Below are 17,096 nucleotides of genomic sequence, written 5' to 3' on the forward strand. Positions count from 1 at the left end.
ATATAGTTATTTATGAACAAGATTTCAAATTTTAGACATGTTTGGGACATTTTGTATATTAATTAATTGAATTATTGTTTGTAGGACTTCATAAAGGTGTACCACCGTTATTTGTGAACCTTCGTTCATTATATACTGATAAGGAAAAGGTCGAAATCATATCATCTCTACTTGTGCAATACAAGGAGGCATTAAAACTTCATGGTCACTTTAGCGATCAAGAGAAAGATAATCCGCGAGAACCAGCATCTGCTTTATTGTGGACTTATTATTATCTAGCACAACATTACGATTACCTCGGTCAAACAGAAAAGGCATTGATTGAAATTGACGCTGCCATAGATCATACTCCTACGCTTATAGAACTTTTCGTTACCAAAGGACGCATTTATAAGGTAAGAGTTTATATAATTCAATGAATCAACAATCGTCAATTGCACAATACCTCGGAGTCGAGTCATGGTCTCTTAAAGCAAAGTTTGGTGCTTCAGATATTTCGATTACCTATCTTATCCGAGGCTTCTCTACAGATTTTTTTAAATAATAACTTTGAGTTTTTGATAATCACTGTAATTTTGAGTTATGTGGCATTTTATATAATTATAATATAAATATTATTTAAAAAAATAATACGGGAGATACACATAATCTAAAAAAGATGTTTGTATGTTAACAGCACGCTGGAAATGTTCAAGAAGCTTATAAATGGTTGGATGAGGCGCAGGGGTTAGATACTGCTGACCGATATATTAATTCTAAATGTGCCAAATATATGCTTCGTGCAAATCTCATTAAAGAAGCGGAGGAAACGTGTGGGAAGTTTACGAGGGAAGGAGTCTTAGCAATGGAAAACTTGAATGAAATGCAGTGCATGTGGATTCAAACGGAAGCGGCTAATGCATACAAACGTCTTGGAAAATATGGAGAGGCGTTGAAAAAATGCCACGAAGTTGATAGGGTAAGTATTGAGTAGCATTTGGGATGCATTGAAGACAGGTGTTACATAAGCTCTTATTTAATACCATTATTACTTGCAGCATTTTTCGGAAATCATAGACGACCAATTCGACTTTCATACATATTGCATGCGGAAAATGACGTTACGATCTTACGTGGGTCTCCTAAGGCTAGAAGATGTTCTCCGAGCTCATCCATTCTACTTCAAAGCAGCGAAATGTGCAATGGAAGTTTATCTGCGGCTACACGATTATCCTTTGCCAGATCCAGCGCAAACGCAAGAAATCGACACTGGTGAGTACTGTTATTTATTAGAATTATCTTTTTGAACAGCCATGCACAGTATAACTTTTATAAAATTTTTAATACAAATCCAATTAAATACTATGCAGATTATGCTTCAAAAATTAAAGTTAATAGAAAATGTGGAACTATGTGTATTGTAAATTGGCTGTTCAAACATTAAGATTTATTTCGAAACGTGTGCGTACATATAAAATTCTTTTAATCAAACTGATTACGTTACAATATGATTTTTCTTGGCATATTGTTTGAAAAATATTACATAAAAAAATTAATCAACAAAAATTCTCTAAAGATTAAAATAGCAGATTATCGTGTTACTTGTTATTTTATATATTTTCCGTTTTTATTCAATTACATATTCCGCGTACGGAGAAAAACTTGTGGAAAAATATTCGCAAAAATAATACCACAAAAACGCATACATTAAATAGACAATAGCAATTATATATATGTACACGTTTAATTCTATCCATCGTTCCATTAATCACAGATAATGCGCAAATATGCAATGACAAGGCGCATATTATAGATCGCAATACATAAATACGATCGCGTGTCTATTATTCTAAGGGAAAAATCGGGTTGCATAATAAATTAAGCGTTTATCGTAAAACAACAATAGCTATAATTATCTAACTTAGGCAACTCGTATTTACAAGTACAATAAATATGTTAATAATACGCGTATGCGTGCGTGTAGCCGACACGCACACAGGCGACGCGCGATCACTTCGTGCGCTGGATAATTCGCGAGATTATGGCATTGCGCGCGACTGCCGTATGAATACGCGCGTTCGGATGTTACCCTGGCCGTCTCCGTAATCTCGGCCCTCGGGGCTTCGGGTAGATGTACCCGCTATTCTGATCCTGCCGTTGCGTGATCGCCTGCGGCGTCAGGAAGTAAAAGTGACCGACGTCGCCGGGTAGCCGATACGCGAAGTACGAGTTCGGATTATTCGGCTGATTATTCTGCATTGCAACGGGATCGATGAATTCGGCGTCGGGATTGATGGGGGGACGCGGATTCCTGTAGTTGACCTCTATATCGTCCAGGAGCGATACCGGTTCTTGCACGTTCTCCAACTCTTCTCGGGACTCGGAGAATGGGACGAAATTATTGGTGTTTCTGTTGATCGGTTGTATTGTTCCTCGCAATCTATAACGAGGGGTCGGCCTCTGCTGCTGAACTCTTTGATTTTGCAATCGATAGTTCTCTGTTTGTAGCTCGTAGTTCGGCGACGGCTGCTTTGGTCGGTGCTTGGGCTCGATTATTTCGATGAACTCGCTGTCCGGATTGATCGGCGGCAAGGGCTGTTGGTAATTGACGAGGATGTCGTCCTTGAGAGAATAAGGTCGCGATTGATCTCCGTAGCGCACCTTGACGTTGGGCGTTTTATACGTCGCCGGTCGGCCGGTCTTGTAAGTATTCGAAACGTAGGTGTTCACGCCGTGATCAGGCTTCTCCGTGACGCTGCTCGATTTCCCGTAGATCGGAGTCGTGCTCGATATTCTCGAGTCTGGTAGTTTCTTGCCGAAGATCGTGAAGTATTCTTTCGTAACGTCGTCGAGCAGTTTCTCGTCCTGCTGCGTGAAATACGCGTATTGCGGGTTAGGCGTTGTGTTCACAATCGGATAGGCGGTGGTCGTGGAATAAACCGGATGTTGCGTTTTATATGACACTTGTTTCCGTGGCGCCGGACGCAGCGACGGAGAGTCGATGTCTTCGTAATCGTACTGCCGATTACCGGTCTTGACGTCCTGATACTCGCTGTACACAGACTCATCTTGCTGCGTTTGCTGCTGCTGTTCTTCGTGATACGGTAGTCTCTGATTGCCGTTGAGTTTCGAATAATCTGCTACCTGGAAGCTGTACTGATAAATGGGCTTGGGCTTCGTGGTCTGTCGATAGTACGGTTGAGGCTTCGGAGTCGTGTAGAACGGAGCTGACTGATAATAAACGGGCGGTTGGTCGCCTAGCATACGCTGGCCCTGGTCTCGAGACGAGCTGGCATCGAATTTCGAGGACGTGGTCTCGGAATCGTCGGAGTATTGGTACGTTTGCGAATTTTTGACGATGTTATCGATGAGTTTTACTTTATAGTCCTTTGAGGTCTCGACCGGCGGAATCGTTTCGACGGCGGCGTAATAGTGCTTCTTCTGCTCGTTTTGTCGAGGCTGCGACGTCTCGACGTTATAATATGGTGACTTGGTCGTGCTCTCGTAGTAGACGGGCGACGGTTTTGCGGTGACGTCCGAATTGTCGTCAGTCGACTCCTCGTAGAAATAATAGGATGCATGATTAGGAGATCGACCGGGCTGACTAGTGGTAATGATGCTCTTTATGGAGGCCGGAGTAACTTCTACCGGTCGTTCTAGCGACGACTGCGTGGACGACGGATAATACGCGAGAACCGGAATCGTTTTACTGGTCACTAGAGTGGACCAATCTTTTTGCTGTGTCGTCGCCTCGGACACTTGATTCCCGATCACGGGACTGATTGTATATATCTCGGTATTCTCGAGAGTGCGTGGTTTTCCAGACGTGGACGTTGTGACTTCCGCGCGAGGTACAGTTTTCTGCTTGTAAATGTTTGTCGCATTCTTCGTCGTACGGCCGAAAGAAATTTTCTCGGACGTCGATAAAGTGGTGCTTGTTTTAGTTACCAAATTCGGCAGAACGGACGAAGCTTTGTTCTGTTTGGTCGTGCCTTTTCTTGGCGGTAAATACGTTGGTCGCGTGCCTGGTGAAGACGTGGTCGTCGGTCGCTTCGTGTACTTCTTCGTGGTTGTTTTCTTGTCGTTTAGAGCGGAGAAGAAATCCGGCGGCGGTGGTAGGATAATGCCGGGCACGAGAGGGCCCGGCGGCACGGCGGTTGAATTATCTTGCGGATAATAGAAACTGTAGGGAGGTGGGTAGTAGATGGATTGATCCTCTTCGTCATAATCCGACTGATTTCCCGGCGGCGGTACGAAGATCGCACCCGGCGGTATGGCGTGATAGAAAGGCGGAGGTACACCAGGCGCCTGGGGAAAATCCGGTTTTATTTCTTTTTGATCACTGCTGCCTCTCGATGATTTCTCTTCGATGGTGAAGTTTTTCGGAGGGCCGAGATCTGGGGCGAATATCGTGCCGTTCGGGGAGATGGTGAAGAATGAATCCTCTCCCGGTAAACCCTTCGGGTAGAAAGAATTCGTGTTCGCGAGAGTGTCGTTGCCAATTTCCTCCGCGGTACCGTTCGGACCGAAAATCTGTATCGGTCCCCCTTCGGTAAGCTGTATCGGAAAGGGTGGCGGTACTTTCGGCCGCGCTGGTATCTTGACCTGCCGTTTAGGCGCCTTGTAATCGTCGATGGGTGGCCATTTCGGCTGCTCACCGTCGCCGATTTGTTGCTGGCCGTCCTGGTCGTGTTCAGGAAATTTCCCGCCCTTCAATACCAGGACGTGGTTTTCGGCGAGCCAGATTTCGTCCTCGTCGAGGCCGCCCAGATTGTCGATCGTGTCTTTCGGCACTTCGGGATTGCCGAGGTAGCTGATGATGCCGGGCCGTTTCGGTCGTTCCCCGTAAATCTCGTTCTGTATGAGGCCGTACTTGCCCTCCTTGACCTGCTGAGAGAGCGTTTTTTTCCCGTCGTCATCGTCGCCGCTACTACCGTCGCCGCCGCGATTACTTTTCCCTTCCTTGCCGTTGCCGGCCGCCGACATAAGAATCCCGTCGTCCCACAGAGAATCGCCATCGTCGCGATACTTCGTATCGATTCTTAGGTGACCCCCGATTAGATGGTGAGACACTTTTCTTCCGGGTTCCGTGGTGATCTTGTTGGTTGCCGTGCTGCTCGGCAACCTCGTGCTCCGACTGTCGAAAGTCCGTTCCTTGCCCAATCGATGACTAGATTCTTCGATGTGTCTCCTTTCCCTAATCATTGACGATTCCGTTACGGTCGCGCATGTCGCTATCAGTATTAGAGCTAGTGACAGCCTCCGCAGAGATAATTCAAAATGCGTCATCTGAAAATAAAAGACATTCGTGTTATTCATTTCTAATTTGAAAGCGGTATTATCCCGCGACTAGAGAACAGTTATTTTCATCTCTCGCGCGACAGACAACGTAACGGGAAAGTGTAAACTCGCGCATACCTTGATACGCATTTTTCCGCGCGAGCTGGATATGTTAATTAAATCATACGCTTTATTCTTTCGCGCAGCGCGAAATGATTTCTGCTTTTAATAGGTCAGTAAAAGACGCGCGTTGCGCAGCGTGTAAAACAGTTTATTACTCACAATGACCGGAATTACATTCATAGACGTCGGTAGACGTAGCACGCGGTTTCCAGCGTATGTCAAGGATCTAATTGCGCAACGGTGCCAATTAAGTACTAAGTCACGAACAAAGCGTATGTTTATTCGCATCCTAGCCAGGCCGGCGCTGCCCCGCAATTTAGTCTTGCGGTAACAAAGATACGGCTACTAATGATCCTTGCTCCTATTGCTATTTTACAAACGGTGCCGCCGTATATCTCTGAAATAATTTCAACAATTCCGCGAGCAGCGATTTGAGAGGATACCAGACACGAATGGGAAGAAAGCGCGAGGATAAAAACGTCAAATGCGATGCAAAGCGATCTCCTGAGTTGACATTTCGAGGTTTCTGAGCGAGAGAGTATCGTGAGACGAAAGAACAATTTTCGCGAATCGTATTCGATCTCCGTATCGGCGACCGATCTCTCGAGACCTATGTTCGTACATTCGGAGAATTCGTTAATTCCACCGGTCGTGGATTGCGGTGATACGAGAATGCGATAGACCGAGGGGGCTGCCACGCCTTTCTCCCTGGCGAACAGACCGGTGAACGTTCGACAAACATTCACGGGTCACTGGAGTACCAGCCGACTCCGTAATGACTTGCGACTGAGTAACGAACCGGTGCGAGCGTAGGTTTCCTGTAGGCATATGCCGATGCATTTAACGTCGAACATGAGCGCGCGTTGCCGCAACGCGCGGCGTCGTGTAAGTTTGCGGAAGTAACGCCACCGCGAGCAACACGATAATGCGCTTCCGACAGGCCCGCGGACGTCGCACTTCAGACTATCTTTCTCCCCCGAGCATTTCTAAAAAATTTTCTAACTTCCTTCGATTCGTTTATCCGCGATTCAAGGATGCGTCCTACGCTCATTTTTGATATCTTAATTGTCCGCTTTAGAGTCGCTATAAATAGAAAGTTGTTATATAAATAACATTATGCAAGCAATATATGATTTTAGCTGAAATATCGCGTAAACTTAGATTAAATTAAGTTGCATAATTGCACATCGATACTCCGCAAGCCTAAACGTCGGTCTCGGCAATTAGATTCCGTTTTTTTATGTCAATTTTCTCGATTGTTATAATTTTCCGAAATACGCGATTTTCTCGCGAAATTATAAATGGCCTCTAATGAAGGCGGCGCCGAGATGTACCTTTCTCCGTACATCCGGAACGGAATGACAAACGTTTACGACGAGCTGCGGGATTTCTGGTATGTCGCTGGATTGCTGTAATTGTACCGCCGCATGCGATAATGCCGCTTCCTCGAACAACCTGCAAGGTGGTCAAGTCCGATGATAGAGACGTAAAACGCCTTACGTGAGCGTGCAGCCCGATTTCTCCGCGCAAGTAACTACTTAATCTACGCGCGCTACGTGACGCGGCACTGAACGCGTGCGAGAAGAATCAATGAAACACGTAACACTCGGCTACTGATGCACGTGGTCAAAGTCATCAATATGTCCTTAACACTCGTGGATACGCCGCGTGATTCATCGAGTATTGCGCGTGCATATTGTAACACCGTGTTACAATATTCCGGAGATTTGCCAACGCGAATCTTACAGCTCGCTATCTCGTAAGAACCATCGTCCAGTCTCAATTAACACCTCGAGTCGCCTTGGTTTCCTTCAATTAACTGAAGCGTCGAACGGTCCCAGAGTTGTACGCGTTGCGAGTTGCGACATAGATTTTCTCCCCGAGATCATCCCCGCGTTCTCCGTCGCGCTTCGATAAAGTCAGAATAGCTGCGAACATCTTCATTGTGCACACATCGACGGGTCTACTTTACGACTCGGCATACTCAATTTCCGACATTTAATCGACACTGCTCACAACACCACGAGTTTGACGTTCTGTTCTATAAAAAAAAATGTTAAAAAAAAAAAAACAGTTGCGTCCCGCTTTGCGTTTCACTAACGGGATCAGCGCGCGATTGCACTCGAGTTAGGTGTAATTTATTTCAGGTGACGTAAATTTTCCCACGTTCAAATTCGTATCCTCCAGTTATTAATTTTTTCCGAAGTATACCGCGCTCGCAGAGCTCAAAGGGCGATAAGCGGCCGCGTACATTTGGTGCTTAGATTGACGAAGATTGGCGGTACACGTCGGATCTCGAGGGAACCGCGGTACGACCGCTCGAACCGGCATGGTACACGTGACTGGCGGATTTTCATCACCCTCTCCTGGTGTAGCGGGCCCCCCAAGGACGTTCGTCGGGGAAGGTGGAGTCGTTTCCAAGCGGTAGCGAGACGTGCACGGGCGACCCCGTCGGTGGAAAGGAGGAAGTCGCGGTCGGTTCATACGATTAACGATCGTAATTAAATCGCGGCTTCGCGTCTGGGCATTATTTCAGCGTCGCTGATTACACTCGAGGGGTGTTTTACGCGCGGCTGTCCTCGCGCGAGGACACACGTAACTTCAGAGAGACGTATAATAAGCGCGTAATGTCGCGGCGCTCCTTTCACTTCTGGCCGTGCCGACCGATTTTGCTTACTTTTCAGGGCGGTAATGCTCACGTGACGAGCGGCGAAAGAATCGCCGCGCATTTGCTCGGATTATCCGCGCGATTGCTCAACCATCCGGTAACAAAACCTTTTTGCGCACGACAATAAACGCGCAATAACCCATAAATCACGCTGATAGTGCATTCCGCTTCGCCGTCCAATCTAGCTGCTCGCGCAACACGCGAGTTTTCGCCTAAAGTTCGTTGAATAGGCAGTTCTCGGGTCGTTCGCCCGAAATTGCAATCTTGAATCGGTCTGTCGGCTTTTGACGCGCGGGTCCGACGGCTGTTAAGTTCGAGCTTTGTTAGCCTCTCGATCTATGTCGCGAAACTCGAATAATCGCTCCGTTCCTTCGCTCTCAGCATCTCCCACACAAAGCGCCTAATGACTAAGATATACATTGCAAAATAGACCAGGCCTGAACGTTGCCAAAATGGAATCGGTTCAACGAGACGAAAGTCGAAGGATTTTTCGACGTGATGCAAGACAAGCCATGATTCTTACTGGCAGGTGCCGTTACGTTCTCTAAAACGAGGCTTGCTCTAGTAAACCAGACTTCGCCGTTACGACCAGCAGCGGATCGCTTCGATCTTACTCGTCAAATTGAAAAAAAAAAAAAAATCAGAAACTAGTTTTGAGATAGACGTGGCGTAATAATTACAGCTCTCAGACAAGAGCTTTACCTGGAAGAGAAGTAATTTTCTTCCGGATTGTCAGGATTTTCATGATTTATGAAATTTATTTTTTATTTGTGGAACGATTAACGTTAAATGCAGTATTGCAATTTCGTAGTGTACATCTCTTTGTTCCGCGGAATATTAATTCTCATTAAAAAGCTTTGTAGTTGGTCGGAACGTCAAATCGTGCAAGTGAAATCAATTCGAGGGCAGTTTCCCGGTCGCATTGATATTCCGGCATGTAACGGAAATTGACCTTGGATCTGGGCCATCAAAGGCGTCCCACGGCTAAGATAAAACGGCATTGAGCCATCGCACTAGTTCCGCGAGAGTGAAAGGCCGAGCTGGCGGAACGAGAGCTTTGCAAAACAGCCTCCCGTTGATTCATCAGATCGATATCACTCGTTTTGTCTGGCCGATCGTGTGCCCGCGATCGTGATTAGCGGCTACGGTACCGTTTCAGCGAGAGAGTATCTACTTACACCGTTATCGGGAATACGGGTCATGTCACTTCTACGTTTTGAGAGTTTAATCGCTTGGAAAACCTATCGGCGCTTGCGATTCTCAGCCCGGCTCGTTGGGCGAGTACAACATGGCATAACTACTTGTACGTGAGCACCACGTAAGACTCGCGGATCTACCGTTATTCAATTGAATTTACGCTTTCAACTACTTTCCTTTTTGTTTCGCGTTGTGCTCGCTGAGCAGCATTAATTCCTCAACGCCGCCGCTTGACTTTCGGCGCGTCGTAACGATTTTACGGCCGTGCGTAGAAACTTTGGGGGGTACTCTCGAAAGTGATCGGGCACACCTTTTTGCACACAGGAAATTAACAATCGGCTCTAAATGGCATCTTGCGCGACGCCTTTTAGCGCGGCGCGCTTCTTTCTTTGATAACCATCTATTAACAAATTTACCGCCGCTCTATTTTCGGTGCCGAACGCGAGCTGCCGCGTTGCACGATACATTATTTTGAAACGTGTAATTTGTTACATTTTTTACGGATTCGCGTGTTTGCGTAAGAGCGATAAAGCTTGGAGAAAGCTAAAACACGAGTGCGCGAGGTGTCCCGGTGTACAGAGAATTATCTCTATCGCTTTCAGATGTCGAGATAAGTCAGAATATCCGCGTTACCTAGACACTCGATTGGCACGTTGCACTTGATGCCATATATTAATACTCCGCCCCGAGGCTCCGGGTACTCGCGAATTAAATTAGCACGTTGGAAACATCGCTTTCTTCTATTTGTAGATTGCACGTAGAAGCTTTCTTGTACCTCTGGGGCAACTCAAACGCATATGAGTTTGACATCTCTATTGTTATTTTTCTCTTATTAAACGCACGGGTGTGCGAAAGACGAAATTAAAATTGCCTTTAGCAAATTAACATGCTATTCGCAGTTTTTTCTTTTTTTTTAAGTAGAATTAATTAAATTCCGCCTGCAATAAAAAATATCTTTAGATTCAGATATATGCGTCTAATATTTTTCACACGCCGTCAGCATATCGCTAATTTAATCCGCCGTCTGTTCGCATGCGGGGATTAACCCAACGCGCGCAAAACACGTCCGATGAGTTCGTTGTGTCACGTAATATTCGTCGTACGGCAGCTTATCGCGCGCGTCACGTCCGAGGTGAATCCCCCCTGGTTTTGCGGTACAAAAGAAATCGACGACGAGATCGGCGCCAGGGATCGGAACGACAGGGAAGAGTAGCACTCGAAGTGGAACACCTTGGCATTGACCGGCTTGCTCCGCCGAGGCAGCCCGCGCGCGCTTGCATAATCAGCTCGTCTCGTTCATCCCGAGGCACCTCTCTCACGGCGGGTTACGGCATCAATCCCGTATCTCGCGGTAAACTCGCTCTTGAGATGATCCACTCGCGCGACCCGATCGCCGATAAGATCCTAACGGCGCGTGCACGCGAGCGAGAAGAATTTCTTTTTCACAACCGACCCGGGAAACGGTACTCTTTTGTCGAAGACTGTCACCCGTCGCAAATAAATCCTGCTTATCGACAGAAAGTGCAAACGAAATGACGAATGCGCCGTCGTGTACTTAACCGTTATTACAAGTCATACGGAAATTTAAATGTGGGCGTTATGTAAACTGATTGTAGATTGAGGGAATGATTTCATTTCAGCAATTTCGATATGTAATATTTATGAGTGAAATATGAATTAAGAAAGCGGAGAAATTAAGGTTCTTACTGCATACCATTCTTTACTTATTATTTTTTAATATATTTGATGAGACGTCAAGCCAAAAATTTGGGAGTAAAAGTTTTTCGTTTTCTGACTTTGTTCGTTTCAAAGAAAAATTACGATTCTCAAGATCATAGGGGATATCAGTGTGTCCTTCATTTTTAATCGTAATATTCTTTAGAATCCTTTTGCGTATTATTGCAGCGGCCTTCGCGTCTTGTGGCGACCGATCTTGATCCGCGAAAAATCTGAAAAAACAGGTCAAACCACGTGTTGACGAACGGCCGCAGACCTTCGTGGCGCAATAATTTGTACAATAAATACATTCTCGCTAATCTCATCAGCAGGTTAACCGCGCGTATTCAGCTCGCACTCCTTCGAGCGTTCACCTTCGGGATAGATAAGAACCGTAAATCTTGCAACACCTTCGAATGTACTTTGGGACGCAAAGTTATTAGCTACGGGTCTTTTGAAAGTAACCGCTTTGAAAATCGTCTCGTTGCCTTTACACGCGAATGAAGGATATATCATTAAGAAAAAAAGTTGCAAGTAAGTTTTTAGCTCTCGAATAAATTCAAGTAAAATTAAACCGAAACTTTCGTCTTAATTTACTCGGAAATTTTAATTCAGACATATCTGCTCGGCGATAAAAAGTTCAACATTCGCCCAGGCGCTCTTAATGTCATGTACTTGCGATCGTGCGCTTTTATGAGCTGTCGTTTAATTAACGCACGAAGGACACCGTGAGATCGCCGTCCTGTCACCCTGGGAGGGTAAAAATAATAATTAAAAAAAAAAAGAAAAACAGTAACCAGACGGTGAGATAAGGCACAGTCGTTGGAATTCGCGTCACAGTCACCCAGGATATTCCTGCCGTTTGTTCCTTTCGCATTAATGAATCCGTGCGCAGACTTTAATCGTGTGCCACGAGCGCCGGATTTCGAGCCGAGCAGATTTATCCCGCGGTGAATCACAGTCCGGGCATCCGAAGACGCGCGTGGTCCCGTCTCGCAAATCGCCCACGGCGGATCTTTATTTATTTATTTCTTTTTTTTTCCGCGTTCCGTCGCTGCACATTTTGCACGCGTACATTCCCACACTAACGTCAATCCCTCGCGTTCGCCGCGCGAGCTAGACACCGCCGTTGCACCTACAATTAAGGACGATCAGTCTCCGGCGAGAGGGGAAGCTGGTCAGCGCAAGGTCGGGCCCAAGGCTCCACCGATGACCCTGCCCGCCGTATTGTCATCCGTTCGTCGCGAAGGTCCGCGATCGAAATGCACTCGCAAAAGCATATTCGCCAGAGACACTTTCGTTTCAAACGCGCTCCTTTAATTCTCTTGTCTTTGGAAGTCGGCACGCGAGACGTGCGCGAGGTGTTACTTCACGCGGAGTAACTTGGCATCGAGATTGCAATGCTTACGAGGATAAAAAAAAAGCCGCAAAGCGAATATTGATACAACCCTCTCCTTTCCCCGACTACTCTCTAATCAGTGACTTTCATATTATTCCGTAACAAATACCGGGTTACTTACTGTGCACGTAATGCGATACACTTACGTACGCCCGTGTCATGCCTCAATACCGTATTTTAACCGGAGAATCGGAAAGATACTATTACTGATTTCGCTAAACACACGACGCGCGACTTTCTCTGTGTACAACCGCTACTTTTATTTTATCCGGGCGACTTCGTGCACGACTTGCATAACTTGATAAGCAGTCGCGGTTTAGTTGCGCTCGAAATACCGTTTCAATTGCGCCGCACAATCGATTTCTACCTGACGTTTGTTTGTTGATTAAAAAAAAAAAAAAGAATGAGAAAAAGAAAAAAAAAATCTTTAAATTTCATTCTCCGCATCACGACTATTTTCACCGTCTTTGCCACGTCGCGATTTGCGTATATACGCGAAACAAAATTATGTAACGCTCTTCGTGAGCACACGATGATATTCTATGTGACTGCTCTTAACGGTGGATCATAAAACGATCACGTCATAATAGCCAATGGCCATTTATACCGATTTATTATCTCTTTCCCTTTTCCTGTCCCGAGGGAGAGCTCCGTCGTGCACCAGATACGTAACATTGATGGATCGAGAGTCCGCGCGCGGACTAGCACTTGATCTTCAATCAATGATTTTTTTAAAAACGTGCCGGGTGTATTTTTTTAGCCGAGGGAAGAGAAGGGGAATGAATAAACCGGCGTGCTCTGAATTTCATCCGCTCTCGTTTCGCCTTCTGAATGTTTTTAGAGGACAAAATTATATTTAAAGTGAAAGTGATCAGCCGCCAATCGGCCGACAAGTCGCACGATCGCGGATTATAATTGACAAAACGAGACGAGGCCAATTAAGCGCGTTGTAAACGTATCGGGCCGTCGCCGCGACGACATGCCGCCGGAAGTTCTAACTTTCGCATACGCGCGATTGACCGGATACTCCGAGAACCCCCCCGAGCAAAATACGCGAGTATATACCGCGGGAACTATTAACAGCACCTTCTATTTCATGCCTTCATTTCAGGCTCATTTAACAATGTAATTTCGAGGAAATTCAACGAGTACAGAAAGTGAGACTTGCCGGTGATCCTTTACAGGAAACACATTTTTCGAAAGCGGCTCTTGTAGTGGAAAACTACATGCCTTACGAATTCTGTGTAATGTTAATTTTTTAAGGAAAATTAAAACGTTCCATTTGTGTTTGTTATACATGAATCGCGCGAGTTTCTCGTCTCGATTTGTGTTTGAAGTACAATATTTGGTAGAGGTAGCGCTTTCAAACTTGATGAATTCTACAGCTTACGGTCCAGTATTAAAAGTAGTGATATACAATAATGAGCAACATCCTGAAGTATGATGACCGCGTTCGCGTTATAATTAATGTTTCTCGGAAGACCTCTTAATTGAACCTTTACAGTTAGATAAATAGGATACGCGTGAAGACGAATAGATGGTTGATGCACAGGTCAACAATGAATGATCGAGGATACTGCGTCTTCAAGTGATCTGCAAGATTTTTATCTATGAAATTTATGAGTTTGCTACAACCGCACATGTCGCAGTTAATTGCTAATGCAGTTGTGTATAATTTTTTTTTTTTTTAATTTTTTTAATTTTTTTACATGTAATTAAATTCCTAAATGTCTTGTTTAAAATTTTATTTTTAAAAAATTCGATTTTCTTAGTACATTGAAGTATCGCTATTTTATTTTCTTTACCGTAAAAGTCAAGAACCTCAACATTATTTAATTTGATAGATCAATCCGAGATCATCGAGCACAATAACTTTTCATCTATCACGTGTACGTAAGACGCGCTAATTACTACGAAGATGGACTTCCCGGGGGACGTAGCGCATTAAGTGTTTTAAACCAGAAACACTTTCTTTCCCCGCTGATAATTATGCAAATTCACTCACGATCATTTATAACGCCGTATCGGCGCCCTCGGCGATCTCCCTCGACGCGCTTCAAAACGGATGCACCGGTGCTTTCAGACGCGTGTACCGCACTTCGAGTTCATCTGCGAAAACGCACAAAAGGATATCTCGATTGCGGACGGGGGGGACTCGCCTCAGCGCGTCCCACCTCCCATGACACAACACGTACGTCGCGTATCAGCCGTACGTGCCGCGAGATGCAATCACTGCACTTGGACCGACGATGCGCGAGCGAGTAGCCTTCTGCGCCGCGTGACCGATGATCTTTATATCGGTGGATCCTCTACTGGCCCTGCGCCAGTGTCCCGTCCCACTCTGTGATCCCGCGATGCGACGCGACTTTGCGATGATGCGCGACTCCACACCGCGTGCGATATTCGCGCATTCGGGGCACCTCGTGTACCTCACCTCACGGTAGCTACTACCACGTTGCACCCGCGTGCCACGCCGAAGGAAGGGAATGCCGCGTGTGCAATGTCGCTCCCACAACTGTCGGCCAAAGGCATCGTCCTGGTCCCGTTCGCGGACCTCACACGCCCTTCCTCTTTCGCAGTTAATTCGCGGCCCCCTGGCCTCTCTCTTTCTCTCAAAGTCGCAATCGTGCTCGTTGATTCGGGCATGACTGCGGGAGAATTACCTTCCGTCGCCTACGCACCGGAGAACCTTCGAATTGCATTTGATGCTGCGAAACGTTCAATTGCCGATGGTTAATTTTATTGCGACATGGCATTGCATTCCAAATCCATTATTGCCTTATTGTGATCGAAACTCGATTTTATATTAACGCAAAAGAATTTTTTTAATCCTTTTACTTTGTCGTCTGATATTCGCACATGTAGGCTGAGCATAATTACGTCATTATGTATGATAATTGCAACGTTATAAAAGTAATATTAAAATAGGAAGAACATGGGAGAGGCAGAAGTAAAGTCGAACAGTAAACGTGTAAACGTTGCCGAGAAAAAGATATTTCCGAGGTGCATCTGAATATTTATCTTCGAACGATTATCCCAGCTATAAACATGCATAAAGCAAATTTATTGCACCGCGCTTGTAAAAATCAAGGTCCCCGTTTCAAGCAGGCGTTTTATATTATTTTATTTTAATGGTCCAGACGAACATAACGATTTTTACTTGTCTACGCAAGCGAGATACAATCGCGCTTGAGACGGAAATAGAAATGGAAAAACCTACTTCTTACAGTGATGATACGGATGATACTGATGGCTCGTGCGAAAAAAAAAAAGAAAAAACTTATCAGGCCTCGCAATGCCAAAAATTTCAATCTTTTTGAACTTCCGTTTTTCATAAATTCCTTAAGCTCGTGTAATAAACGCGAAATATCGCTGGCAAGACGATAAAAATACTTGTGTAAGTTAGTAAATAAAATATCATTCGCATTACGTCATTTGCTGATATTATACGCGATATATATTCCGATATATTATATTATATATTTTACGTAATGATTATCGGTTAGATAGCATCTGATAAGGATAAGATAAAAAAAAAAAAAACTTTCTCGGCTTTCACCAAGAAGTCACGGTCCATTAATAGAAAGTAATTCGTAGACATATCAGTACTGTTTTAAATACAATATATAGTACAACGCGAGTTTATAGCTGCATATTATTTTATGCGTGTCTAATTTACTTTAATTTCCAATACGAATATCACGTCTACACCTTGTCCCATAGCTATTAATGACCGCAGAAACAGATAGGACGAATCCGTGAGTAATGGTGTCGCTTATATGTAATCACCTTGCGTGAATGCGAGCGACGCCGATCGCATATCAATCGCCGCGATGGATAGATAGTTCAACTACGCCGATATCAAATTAGTCACACATAACATTTTCATACCGACACCCATTATTCCAATCAGACTGTCAGTTAACCGGCAATAATAGCGACAGACGTTTCAAACAATTTAGTAGTGTTAACCTAACCGTTTGCAAATAAAATTAAAAAAATAAAGATTAATAAATACTAGTCACGTGCGAAAAACGCATACGGATGCACATGAAAGTTCGAGTTGCTTACCGTTCGCGAAAGTCTCGGGCCGATCGGTGCAACGCAGGTTTCATATTATTGTAAAAGTTTCATGATCAAAGCACCATGCACTTTCGACATCTACTACTATACTATATACATATAATAATTGATATGTATGTGCGTAATGAAGGGGAAAAGATTGTCTATTATTACGCTTCTTGAGATAATACCGTGTTTTCCATATTCAGACAGCCGAGTCGAATCGATTTAACGCGCACGACCGTCGATAATCTATTTAATCCGTTGAACCCAAATACGATTAATCCTTTCGCACGGCCAAATTTGGAGAACGCGCGAAGCCGCGGATCCTTCTCGTAATCAATTACGATTCACCGCAATGTCGTCATAATATACCTCGACTGTGACGGTATTATTCAAATGCGTCAAACCGTGACGTTTCTGCGTGACGCATTATTGATCGATCCTCTGATGACATCCTACGAGATCTATGATGAAACGATATTTTTAAACCGACGTTTGTTCACACACGCATGTTCTTCTCACGCACGTTAACTTGAATCAATGATCAAGGTTGCCCATGATTTATCTCGGTTTTAAAAGGAGTTCATCTGCACTTCGAAGAAAGATCGTTACCCGCGCCTGTCGTCGAGAGCCTCGCCAACGACGAATGCACTTATTTCGGACCGTCTG

The 17,096-nt window shown here is 45.0% G+C and overlaps 2 protein-coding genes across 3 annotated transcripts in view; one reads left to right on the plus strand and one right to left on the minus strand.

Annotated features, from left to right (window-relative positions):
- Naa15-16 (N-alpha-acetyltransferase 15/16) overlaps nt 1-17,096 on the plus strand; it is a 31,858-nt gene that overhangs the window by 1,688 nt on the left and 13,074 nt on the right. The window contains exons 6-8 of the mRNA XM_070656032.1: nt 85-395; nt 677-958; nt 1,038-1,251. Of these exons, the coding sequence (XP_070512133.1) occupies nt 85-395; nt 677-958; nt 1,038-1,251 (807 nt within the window). The remainder of the gene's footprint in view (nt 1-84; nt 396-676; nt 959-1,037; nt 1,252-17,096) is intronic.
- On the minus strand, nt 1,291-15,334 carry LOC139102250 (uncharacterized). Of its 2 annotated transcripts, none has more exons than XM_070656005.1 (2): nt 14,368-15,334; nt 1,291-5,268 (listed from the first exon to the last, which is right to left on the minus strand). In XM_070656005.1, exons 1-2 carry the CDS (start codon nt 14,371-14,373, stop codon nt 2,065-2,067), a joined length of 3,210 nt encoding a protein of 1,069 aa, XP_070512106.1. In that variant the 5' UTR covers nt 14,374-15,334; the 3' UTR covers nt 1,291-2,064. The 2 variants fall into 2 exon arrangements, with proteins under 2 accessions (XP_070512106.1, XP_070512107.1); XM_070656006.1 differs by lacking the exon at nt 14,368-15,334 and adding an exon at nt 6,717-7,626.

The sequence above is a fragment of the Cardiocondyla obscurior genome, linkage group LG04 (genome assembly GCF_019399895.1).
Source record: "Cardiocondyla obscurior isolate alpha-2009 linkage group LG04, Cobs3.1, whole genome shotgun sequence".
Lineage (NCBI taxonomy): Eukaryota > Metazoa > Arthropoda > Insecta > Hymenoptera > Formicidae > Cardiocondyla > Cardiocondyla obscurior.